The 12,171-nt window shown below is 40.0% G+C and overlaps 3 protein-coding genes across 3 annotated transcripts; 2 read left to right on the top strand and 1 right to left on the bottom strand.

Annotated features, from left to right (window-relative positions):
* Positions 1-1,893: 1,893 nt before the first annotated feature.
* On the top strand, positions 1,894-2,721 carry LOC134176592 (uncharacterized). The gene has a single exon (XM_062643257.1). The coding sequence runs from the start codon at positions 1,897-1,899 to the stop codon at positions 2,473-2,475; it is 579 nt and encodes a 192-aa protein (XP_062499241.1). The 5' UTR covers positions 1,894-1,896; the 3' UTR covers positions 2,476-2,721.
* Positions 2,722-3,422: 701 nt separating this feature from the next.
* LOC134176322 (52 kDa repressor of the inhibitor of the protein kinase-like) lies at positions 3,423-4,664 on the top strand. The gene has a single exon (XM_062642993.1). It carries the CDS (start codon positions 3,423-3,425, stop codon positions 4,662-4,664), a length of 1,242 nt encoding a protein of 413 aa, XP_062498977.1.
* Positions 4,665-7,367: 2,703 nt separating this feature from the next.
* Positions 7,368-12,158, bottom strand: LOC134198561 (papilin-like). Its single transcript, XM_062667976.1, has 8 exons — positions 12,056-12,158; positions 11,827-12,000; positions 11,574-11,759; positions 8,871-9,095; positions 8,626-8,805; positions 8,079-8,240; positions 7,966-8,022; positions 7,368-7,907 (listed from the first exon to the last, which is right to left on the bottom strand). The coding sequence occupies exons 2-8, from the start codon at positions 11,957-11,959 to the stop codon at positions 7,621-7,623; spliced, it is 1,230 nt and encodes a 409-aa protein (XP_062523960.1). The 5' UTR covers positions 11,960-12,000; positions 12,056-12,158; the 3' UTR covers positions 7,368-7,620.
* Positions 12,159-12,171: the final 13 nt, after the last annotated feature.

Below are 12,171 nucleotides of genomic sequence, written 5' to 3'. Positions count from 1 at the left end.
AGTTTTCTACGTCTGAAGAATTGCTTGAGTTTAAAAGCCAAAAGATTCCAGCGCCAGAGAATAGAACAGTCCCAGGCGAGGATCCAGGCATGGTGTACTTGGTGCACATGCACACCAACTCAGTGGGCGTGTCTTGAGAAATTTTCGCGAATGTGGTCAGTCACACGTGTGCACAGTATCATGAAAACGCGGCAGGGCAGCTTGACTGACTTTGGAGTGAAGCGATTGAGACCGGAAGGCGGAGAGATTCTAGAGACACCTACTGGAAACTCCGAACGTGAAACCAGCGCAGCTGTTGTTAGTGAAATCCCAGGACCCTGCGCAGCCGTTGTTAGTGAAATCCCAGGACCCTGCGCAGCCGTTGGGTCAGGGGTGTCCAACTTTCGTCATGTCGCCAATTCTGGCGACAAAGGTCGTGTGACGTCACGATTTGGCGACAGACTATCCAAATTTGGCGACAAGAGTTTTGACTTCAGCATCAACTAAGTAGGTGGCTACAGGAAAAGATGTGGTGCAGCACGTGATGTTCAAGCTCGCGCGTACACCACGCGTATTGCAAGGAAGTGTGTGGCCATTTTAGATATAAATTTGGTGGCAAACATGCCGCATCCGGGTACTGGTGATGGCGCGAAAACTACGTGAGGTCGTTCTTCTCTAAGTTCTGGCACTGCTCGTCAAGCCGCAGTGATCAACGAAACCAAGATGCAGTCGAGGTGCGAAAAGTCGTTCAGCCTTTTTCATTTCTCATTCTCTAGTTACAGATAGCTCAGTCAAGATACTGCAATAACAATTTTTTGTTTGATTTTGATCATTCAGGTTTTTGACTCAGTCTCTGAACCTAGTCCTAAAGTGCCTAAGGTGATAGTGAATGAGAAACGAAGTTTCAAGGCTGAATGGAGAGATGAGTTCTTGATGGACTTCGTGATGAAAGACACCAAGGAAATGATGACGTGCATGATTTGCTGGCAGACTTTTGACTGTTCTGGTAATTCTAGTCCCAGGCTAGATACTATCAAGAAGCATCACAAGAGGAAACATGACGAAATGAAAGGTTATGATTCAGTAGGAAAAAAATGGCTAGTAGGAAACATGTCAAAGAAAAGGAAGAGTCACAAAATGAAATGAGAAAGCTTACAACACTCAACTGGCTTTCAAAGGTTGCTCCTTACAAAATGGCTTTCATTATTGGTCAATATAAACGACCACTTTCTGACTGCCAAATGCGTATGGAATTTGCAATGTCTGCTGACCCAAACTCACCGGTCTTTGCAAGGATGCGCTCTAGCAGACAAACAGTTACTCGTAGAATGGTAAACATTCATGATTAAATTATGAAAGAAATACATGATGATGTCAATAGTTCATTGTTTTGGTCTGAAATGGCTGATGAAACGACAGACTCATCTGTCACAGAGCAGCTGATTTTGTATGTTCAATTTGTCAATATTGCCAAAAAAATGTGTCCAAACATGATTCTTGGCTGTAGAATCTTTAGAAGGGCATCCAAATTCAGAAAATATTTTTGACTTAATAAAGGCCATCTTTGAGAAGTTTGAATTACCAAGGGAATTGCTGGTTGGATACTCAAGCGATGGTGCTTCTGTAATGACAGGGGTGAGAAAAGGAGTGGCTGCTAAGCTGAAAGCACAATATAATCCAAAGCTCTTTACTCAGCATTGTTTTAACCATAGACTGGTACTTGCTTCCAAAGATGCCCAGAAAGAGATTCCAGGCGAAGTAGAAACCACTATAAAAGACGTTCTAGATCACTTTAAATACAGCCCAGTGGCTCAAAGCAGTATCAGGGAAATATGTGAACTGAACAGTGAGCCCTTTGTCAAACTAGTGCAGTATCACAAAATTCATTGGTTGTCCTTACACCAATGTGTTGACAGAATGGAGCGACTTCATGATCTGCTAGTGGAGTATTTTGAATCCAGATCTATGGACATGCACAGCCGAAAGTCTCCAAGAGACTGGTGTAGAGATCTGTATGAACGTCTGTGTGATCCATCATTTAACCTGTACCTTTCATTCCTCAATTTCTACCTGCCAATGTTAGGGGAAGTGAACGAACTCTGTCAAGAGGAGAATATTAACATTTTGTCTGCATACAAGAAAATTCTTTCTATGAAGAAATTTTTGGCTGAAGCAGTTGTTTTTGATGTCAACAAGCCTGATGATTTGCTACTCAGAGATGACAACTTGCTACCTGTAGATGAAGAAAGATATGACCAAGATCATGAAGCTGATGAGAATGATGCCAAAGATGATAATGGTATTTCCTTTCCTTCTGGTGAATTTTCTGATATTTGGAAGCAGACAGTTGAGCATGACTTGTTGACCAGTCGACAGAGACAATCTCTTCTGGAGAACTGTGCACGTTTTCTTCATAGACTAATACAGAGTCTAAACAAGCTCTTTCCAGAGTGCCACTTTATAGTACAAGATTGTTCATTTTTAGACCCCAGGTGACAGAAAAATTCTTCAGCCAACATCACTGCTGTTATTGACAGGTTCAACAATGGGTTCATGGATGGTCAGTTGGTAGCACGTCAGTATGGACAATACAGGCATGACGATGATGTGGATTTCATCCTTCAAGAGAATGATGGCAATGTGGTATCTTTTTGGTGTGACTTGTTTCTGAATTATTCTGGATACAAGGAGCGTAGCAAACTCAGCATCTTGCTCCTAAGCTTGTCTCCTAACACTTGTGACTGTGAGCGTGGTTTTAGCGTACTTAATTTTGTTAAAAATGAATGCAGATGTAAGCTCACCAGTGAAAACGTTAATGCATGCATTGCAGTAGGTATGGAGCGTCGAACGGTAGATGACTTTCCGTTTGTAAGTTTGTCAAGTAAGCGTAAGTGAATTGTTCGGGAACTCAGTAGTGGAAGCAGCTAGAACTTTTCAGCATAGATAAATTTCAGTTTGCAGATTTTGTCAATTAATTATATTAATAAGGTGTTTCATTGTTCATAACTGCTGGTATGAGTACCAAATAGTGCAATTAAAATAGAAAACACCAGTCCACCCATGATTCTTAAAATCTTGTATGTAGCATGCCTAATTAATAATTGTAATTATATAGCGTGCTCTACATCCGGGGTCTTTGGCGCCAACACGCTGTCTTGTCGCCAAATCGTCGAAATTTCTTGGCGACAAAAGAAATATGTTTGGATACCCCTGTTGGTGAGTTGGGTCTAAGCTGCTGAAATCGTCCCTACGAGGTCTAACGTTTGCAAGAGCTCTCATCATCTGACAGGTATCTACGTAAATGTTCTTTGAGACAAGTAAGATTAATTGATATCAACTTGTTTCAGGTTTAATCTACTCCAAAATATTGATCAGCCAAGCGATGATTTTGTATACCCTTTGGTCGAAGAGCATGGGAAGAAAAAGCGTAGCTTTCAACAAACATGGCTAAAGAAGTATTCATGGCTACGCTATTCGAAGCACTGCAATGGTGGATTCTGTGCCCCGTGTCTGCTGTTTTGCGACCGGAGAATGTAGGAGCATTGATGTCTTGGCCTCTCACTGAGTTCTACAAGGCCACGACGCTGCTCAAAGATCATGGATCTTGTCAGTATCACAGAGATGCCCTGGTAGCTCTGGCTGAATTCACTGCCAGAATGAAGCAGATACGATTGCCAGTTATTCAGGAAGCACAGACGGCTGTTGCTAAGAGAGTGTGTAAGAACAGGTCGATACTGCGCTCAATAGTGAAGACCATAGTCTTCCTTGGTAAGCAAAATATTCCTTTCAGAGGCCATACAGATGACAGCAAGTGGATAGCTGAAACTTGTCATAATCCTGGAAATTTCCAAGCCCTGCTTGACTTTCGACTTGATTCTGGCAACAAAGAACTACAAGAACACTTCATGTCTGCGCCAAAGAACGCGCTATATCGATCAAAAACAATCCAGAATGACTTGATTGATATCATAGGCAACTGGATCAGAGAGAAGATTGTGTATGAAGTCTCCAAAGGCAAGTATTTTGCCGTACTAGCAGATGAAGCAGCTGACTGTTCAAATATCGAGCAGTTGAGTCTGGTCATCAGATACGTTGATGTTCAATTTGAATTGAAAGAAGAGTTTATCGGATTTTTTTCTTGTGAAGAGGGCATCTCTGGTGAAGCCTTAGCCTCTTTGATACTTGACACAATAAGGCGATATGGGTTAGATGCTGACTTCCTCAGAGGACAGGGTTACGATGGTGCTGGGAACATGGCCGGAAATCTCAGGGGTGTCAAGGCTAAAATTCAGGCAGAGTTTCCCAAGGCAGTGTATGTACATTGTGCATCCCATAAGCTTAATTTGGTCATTGTAGAAGCTTGTAAAATACCAGCAGTAAGAAATGCCATGGGAGTTATAACCAAAGTAGCTGACTTTTTTAAATATTCACCAAAGCGGCAGGCCTTCCTGGAGAAGAAAATTTGTGAGCAAGGCCAGGATCAGGCCCCAAGGAGAACGAAACTTCTAGGGCTTTGTAAAACGCGCTGGATTCAAACACACGATGCTCTAGAGAACTTTGACCAACTATTTGCAACTCTCATAGTAGTATTTGAAGACATCAAGGATTCTTCTACTGGATGGAACAGAGAAACCGTCACAGATGCTACTACCCTTCTCCATTGTATAAGTCAGTTGAGTTTGTGATGGCTTTCACAGCTATGTTCAAAGTGATGTCTATTGTAAAGGGTCTTAGTGTCAAGCTACAATCGTCCTCTATAGACTTAAGTAAAGTGTATAAAGATGTAGACATGACTTGCCAAGGGCTGCAGCATTTCAGGGACAATGTGTCGGAATACAGTGACCGATGGTTCAAATATGCGGCTGAAAAAGTTCGTGAAGCTGTAGGGGAGTCGGACTATGATCCGTCCTTACCCCGACGTTGTGGTAGACAAAGGAATCGTGCAAATGTTTCAGCAGAGACGGCAGAAGAGTACTTTAGAAGGACTATTGCTATTCCGTTTTTAGATCACTTTCTTGGTCAAATGAAGTAAGTGTTTAATTAACACAAATGTTGGTGGTACCTTGACGATCTCTTTTGTTTGTGCTGTTCAGGGAACGACTTTCTGACACGCAGAAGAAGTCAGTGCTTGGCCCAAGCCTTGTACCTCTCGCTATGCGTACAGCCCCCTTCTGGAAAAGACACGCTGAAGAGCTTGGAGCGTTTTACCAGACGGATCTCCCTAGTCCTGCGACTTTTGACGAGGAGCTGGTATGTTGGAACGTTTACTGGCAGGGTTTCGAAATTGTAGACTTGCCCTCAACTCCGCAGCAAGCTCTAGCAGCCGGTTCAGATGAACAGTATACATATTTCCCAAATGTAAATACACTCTTGAGAATTATTTGCACACTACCGGTAACCACTTGTAGTTGCGAGCGCAGCATAAGTGGACTACGACGACTTAAAACTTACCTGCGTTCCACAATGGGGCAGACAAGACTTAACGGTCTCGCCTTGCTACATTTTCACTACCCTATGGAAATAGACTACGAGGAAGTCATCAGTGTTTTTGCCAGAAAACATTCTCGAAAGATGGAACTGATCAATATCTCAGATGGCTAATTGGCAGTTTATGGCGTAGTGCCGTTTCATAACTAATGAGCTTCTGTAGGTGGAGTTTCTGTTAATATCAAATACACTTTTATTGATATTACTTGTGCACCCCCCATCTTGGGGCTCCGGATCCGCGCCTGAGTCCTCCACATTTTAATACCGATTGCTCGTGTTTGTAATCCTTTTCCAATTCTCCTGCCCTTGCAGCGGCTCCAGCCATTTCTGTAGCTTCACATACGTACCTACGTGGACAGTGTTACGAACTGTTACGTCAAAGAAAGCAGGACTGCCATCAACAAAGTCTGGATGAAAATGTCACCAGGACGAGCCTTAGAGTTACTAGAACATATCTGTTCTCTCCTGGCTGCTTTGTTAATTGTCTCTCAATAAGGCATGCCAAATAATGTCACATATAGCATCCTGACGTCTGCTATAAATTAAGAGCTGAATCGTAACCACAACCCAGCAACTAGTCTCCATGAGAGTCGATGACACTGCCACAAACACATCTGAGCGAGTCAGGAGAATCCGGAAACAGAGGAATGCCAAGCCAAATTATGATGGAAATAATGAACTCATGTTGAAGCATGGACAGGTCAAGATTTGGGTTGGGACTGCACTCAGCTATGCTCCAGCATAAGCGGAAAAGATGGTATTAAGCCTTGCTCTGTCTCTCATACTGCTCATGTCCTTAAGAGACTGAAAATGAATGACATCCAGCTGCAACTGTAGTGCCTTTTGCGTTGAAGTAAGAAAGGCAGGCTCATTAGTGCCTATAGGATTTTCAAGTTGTACAGAAAATCTTTTTCTTTTCCTAATTTCACCCGACAATGTTCAAGTTTGAGAAAAAGAGCTTTGACTGATACACAAATTATCGAATCCAAAGTGTAAACATTTCTAGAACTTCCTGCTTCTAACAAACGCTGAACCAGGTCACGTGTAGCGTTGCAACTGCCTAGAAAGGCAGCTGATGATGATTCCAAGACAATTCGTAAACCTAAACCTCCGAATCGTAGAGGCAGAGTTGCTTGCATCCAAGCTGGATCCGGAATAGACGAATTGGTTATTTGACATAGTGAATGTCTCCAGCCAGAATCAAAACGAGAAAGCTGTTCAATAATAAAGTGACCAGGAATGGTTCGAAGTAGGTGGTTTAATTGCAAAACGCTTAGACAACTCTGTAGTAACTGAATTGCTACCTGCAAATTCTCCTATTCTGATAATATACTTTGAGCTTCTAAAACCTTATCCACACGACTACCAAATTACTTGATAAATAAATCCTCTGGACCAACAATGTGAGATCCCAACAGTTCAGTACCATAAACAGAAGTGTGAACTCGTCCGACATCTGAATCAGTATGAAATTATTGTAGCAAGACCAGCAAAGCCACCGATAGATTGCCAGCGCCATAGCCATCTAACAGCTCACTGATTTTTGGAACTGGTGATTTCACATTACCGATTTTGTAGTGACCACGTGAAAGGGGTAAGCTGTCGCACGCCCGAGTAAGTAATGAGAGCTGCAAAGTCACGTGACTAGTACACCCAGAAAAAGTACCTGATAGAACTAAACTATAGAGAAGCTACATACTATCTTAATTATGTAGCAGATATTGGGGCGTACGTATATACCTATTTATAAATAATTTTAAAAGGAAACAATTAATTAAACACATGTCGCTTTTAGTGTCAAACTACGTAAAACACAGTATCACAGTATCTAACTAGATGGGTACGCACATCGTCAATCATGCACATACACCTCTGACAGCATGCACAGATGTCGGGTTCCTCTGTCAGGCGCTTCACGCTCAGACTGTACGTGTTCACTAGAAACTGCAAATCTACAAAAGTGCAGTCACATACACACAGAATTCAGAAAATCTAATTTTCTGTCTCTAACAATGAAATTTTTTCTATGTTAGCTATCAAGTGGTTGCTTCAGCTTTCACTGTCTATGCAAACACACTAGTTATACAAACACAAAGAAAAATTGATGCAGTCAGTCTTAAACTAGTTGTAGTTCCAACACATCCGTTGTGGATGTTAGCATGTAGTTCCCACTTTTAGGTAAAACGACATCGGTAGTTCAATCGTTTTAGAAGTGGATCCCAAATTGACTCCCATTCTGTACGATCTTCCGCTCACTAAATTTGGACAGAGGCAGCTGATATCATTGTTCTGCTCTTCGTTTACAGACAAAGTAAGGAGGTTTCCAGCTTTGAGCCATCTGGGCGCCCCACTGTTCGATTTGCAAATATCCGACACTTTGACTTCATATGTGACTTTCTTGCCATCAGTTAACTTTGGCGATTTAACGCGAATAACAATGACTAATGAAATACAGTTAATACGCAAGCTTATGACAGAATAATAATGTAAGGTATTTACGCGCGTCGTTCTGTTTGCTTGCAATTTTTTTCGCGATTTTTGTGGGACATTCGCAACCTGCAATATACGATCAATCAAGACAACCTGTCATAATAATTTAACATGTGACATACATTTTTTCCGACATTGATTTTGGCTTGCAAAATGATTCTCGTTACCAAAACATCCTCCGTACTGAAATGGTTTACACTTCTCAGATGAAGGGTTGTAATACCATCTAGTTTTGTTTTGAAAATTGCATTTTCCGACATCAAGTGGTAGTTTACAAATCTCGTCTAGGGAGGTATAGAATCAGCAACAGCTATGTTACATAGAACATTTGATATACCATTGTACGGTAAAACCTGTTGATTGTATGTGACACACAAACGGTGCATTCACATGCACGTGTAAATCGACATATGCAATCTGAGCAATGTCTGAAACTGTATATAAGTGTATGACAACTAAAACAAGCTAGCCACAGCTTGACCAAACATGAGTTATACCAAAAATAGAATAAATGATGATACATTAATTAATAAAATCTTAGACTATCTGATGATATTGCATGCAATGTCTATCATGCAACGTATTTATTTGTTACTTATATCTAAATAATGAGGAAACTTTACACGCAATGCAGGCTAGGCATGCTAGATCTAGAGTAGTCATGCATACCATTAATGCATGCGGTTTCGCAGTCGTCTTGAGTGTAAAAGTGGTTCCTTCCTTCATAGCATCCTCCGTAGGCAAATTGTTCACACTGCCCGGTATTCTTGTTGAACCAGTATTTAAATATGTGCGCTCTACATGTGACGCCATCGGGTGACGCAGGTTTAGAACCGCTGCACTTCCCAGCTAAGCCACATAAGACAAAATTAGTAAACTCGCGATGTTGCTCTGAAACTATCGTATGATCATACCAAAAAGACAGTCTCTCTCTCCTACACTGCTAACGTTCTTGTTCTCTCGACAGGCTGACACTTTCATTACGCAGTCGTTCAGGTACGTAACGCCGTCAGATCCACAAACTTGATCACGATCGGAAGGACAGTCAGTTCTCTCCAAACACCGACATTCCCCTGCTTTTGTTTTGCTGTTAAATTCGCACTTTTCAGCCGCTGCGCAATTAACCATTGCGCACGCGTCTAGTAGAAAGAATACATATACTTTATAAAGTATAAGATACTTTGATTGTACGCACAAACAATTGATTAATTAAGTAAGTTAGTACAAAGATTAGAAAATATCTAGACGTATATTCAACTGTAGGTTTACGTTCAGTTAACTAAATTCTTGTACTACGGATTAGTGGCGAGGCTTTGTAGGGTAAGGAGCCAAATTTATTAACGGTACTAATACATGTTAATTAAAATAGTTTCAGGATCAGTCGCTATTTTGGCGTTAATGGTTACCTTAGGGTCGGGATGTAATTTTTCTCTAATTTAGCCTCCTAGCTTTGTCTGTGACGACCGCAAAAGTGTCATTTTCATCAATTAGATCAACTCTTTCTGCCAAGTCTCATGCAATGGTGGTATCGTGGCCAAATTATTAGTAAGAGACATAAATACGCTGGCATGTTTTTACTTTGCCTAGAAACTTTCTCATACTTTTAATTCAGCGCTCCTGATTACTTTTTGAGTTACTCATTTTTGAATAAATCTTGCAAACTGTCAGATTAAGCTGTTATTAAAATGTTGGCAGAGGCTGCAGTCTGTCAAGTCAGATCCATTAGAAAGACAATAAATAACCGTATTATCTGAAACCCACATTGGACAACAAAGATCTACGCCACTGTTTGCCATGTTGTTTAGCCTCTCTGAATGGCTAATTTTCAATGTGTCACGACAAACCAGCTAAAACTTTAGTATTCGTGCGAGGCAGTGATAATGCAATTCCGTTCCCATGCAGAGATTTTGCATTTGTTGGCAATGTAGCTATCATCTTTTATTGTACGCTTGTGAAATAGCTACAAGGAAAATGACTTTACCAGAATTTAAAAAAATTAGGTAGGAAGATTAATGGATGCCACATAAAATAATATAATTTAATTAACGTGCCAAAGTTAACATACGTTTTAAAATTCGGAGACGACTATTAAGAACTCTCTAGCAATCGACATTTCGTAATTATTACCCATGCAATTACAGCATCCTTTTTCAAATCGCTTATCAACTACAACTCAGAGCACACCTTAGCTAAACGGTTTTCGACGAGGATCCTACTAAAAATTTTTATTTATTGCAAATCCAAGTGTATATTTTTTTCTTATTTTGGAATCTATTACTATTAATATTTATGATTCTTGTAGTTTACAATAGTGCTTATGCCGTTTCTGTTTAACTTAATTAAGTTCTATCAAATTTAACTAGGACAGAAACGAATTACGTTGCTAATGTTTTGAAAACGACTTAGTAATAATTATTGCGTTGGTTTGTTAGTTTTAAGCGATGTGACTTTAGCGGGGCAGCTTAGACTTTGCTGCCGCATCTGTTCTGTTGAAAATTGCGTACAACACGTGCCATGCGCTAAAGTATCGGCCGGAATCCCGTAATCGCAAAGAACGCACCGCTAGACGTTTTAGGTTACCCAAAAAAACTCGCATGATATGGCACGTCAAAAATTATATATAAACGGTAACAGTAAAAAGTCAGTTGGCAGAAATTTGGAAACGTTCTAGCTAGACTAGGGCAGGATTTCTTATTGCTAAACCATATTGCAGATAAGGATTGACTGTCTTGCAGTTGGAATTGTACTATTTGCCTGCTTTTCTTCTTCATGCATAGATGCATATTAGTTATTAGCTTAATTAAAAAATCCTAAAATTGAGAGAGTATGATTTTAAATACATCAATTTATTATTAATATAGCGAATCAAATTATCAATTTTCAGTAACACACTTAACACACTCTAGAAGCAAGGAAAAAGAGGGTTTCCGTTGCAGTATTTACCAGCATGTTAGCATTTGTAACTGCCATTCCCCTTTACAAATTTTACTGTATCTAAGTTGTAAACATAAAGAAAATTCTTTATAGCTGCCTCATTATCAAGAACTCAGACAATTTTCTCTCAATAAGTACTAGCCGACAGATTGATTAGTCTTCTCTTATCGCAGACCTCTAATTTGCCTTGATTTTGCCAAAGATTGTTACAGCCAGCGCTGCGAACACCAGAATAGAAATTTCAAAAACACAAAGAAGGCACACAGCTAAAGTAGTGTCAAAAAATGACATATCTGTAATGCATTAAAAAACGAACAAAACCCCAACTGTGTCTCTGATTCTACGGTTTAGAACTAAGGATACCAGAAAGGCGAGTGTTGCAGTACTGTAACCAATGATTTTAATTATCTAAATAAACATTAATTGAACTAATTAAAGTATTTAAATATTAAGTAAAGTTACCGCTGATCTATCGCTTACTAATAGCAATGTAAACAATACATACAATAGAAAGAAATACTTTCACAAACATATATATATATATATATATATATGGGATCATTAATCTCTTTGTTGTGATCTCCGTAGTTACTCTTTTGTTTTGACAGCGATGCACAGTGCTGTTGAAGGTTAGAATCTGTACGTATAGCTATCTTTTTAATGAATGCGCGTTTTTTACTTACGCTGACACACTGGTTGGGTTCCAGTCCATCGTCCTGATGCCTGACATTTTCTCAATACGGACCCTTTTAAAATGTAGCCACTGTTGCAGCTATAGTAGACAGTACGACCGTATTCAAATGGCTTGGATTTTTTTTCGGGGTGCATTGTGCCATGTCCTGAAAATGTTAATGGACGGCATTGTTTTTCTAAAACAGATATTACAATAATGACAATATTATTGATATAGAAAATTAGTGTGTACGAATTTACTACTGATACACGATGGTAGCGGTCCCGACCACGTTTCATCATCCTGACAAAATATGCTATCAGAACCTCGCAGTATAAATCCCGACGGACACTTAAATGTTGTAACGTTTCCGTAGAAATTCCCTCCGTACTTCATAAAAGCATTTGTTGATTCAGTTAGTTCAGGACAAGTTATCGCTAGGCAGAAAGACGTTTGCAGATGAGATAAATACGTTAGACAACAATACTATACGTTTGCAGCTTGGTAGATGTTTGTTCCAAGAAGCCAAGTTCTTATTTATTACACATGTTGCAATTTGTTGTTTATCTAGAGAATTTGAAAACTTGTAGCCTTCATTGCATTTGCAG

The sequence above is a fragment of the Corticium candelabrum genome, chromosome 2 (assembly GCF_963422355.1).
Source record: "Corticium candelabrum chromosome 2, ooCorCand1.1, whole genome shotgun sequence".
Lineage (NCBI taxonomy): Eukaryota > Metazoa > Porifera > Homoscleromorpha > Homosclerophorida > Plakinidae > Corticium > Corticium candelabrum.
This window is presented reverse-complemented; position numbering and strand designations above follow the sequence as displayed.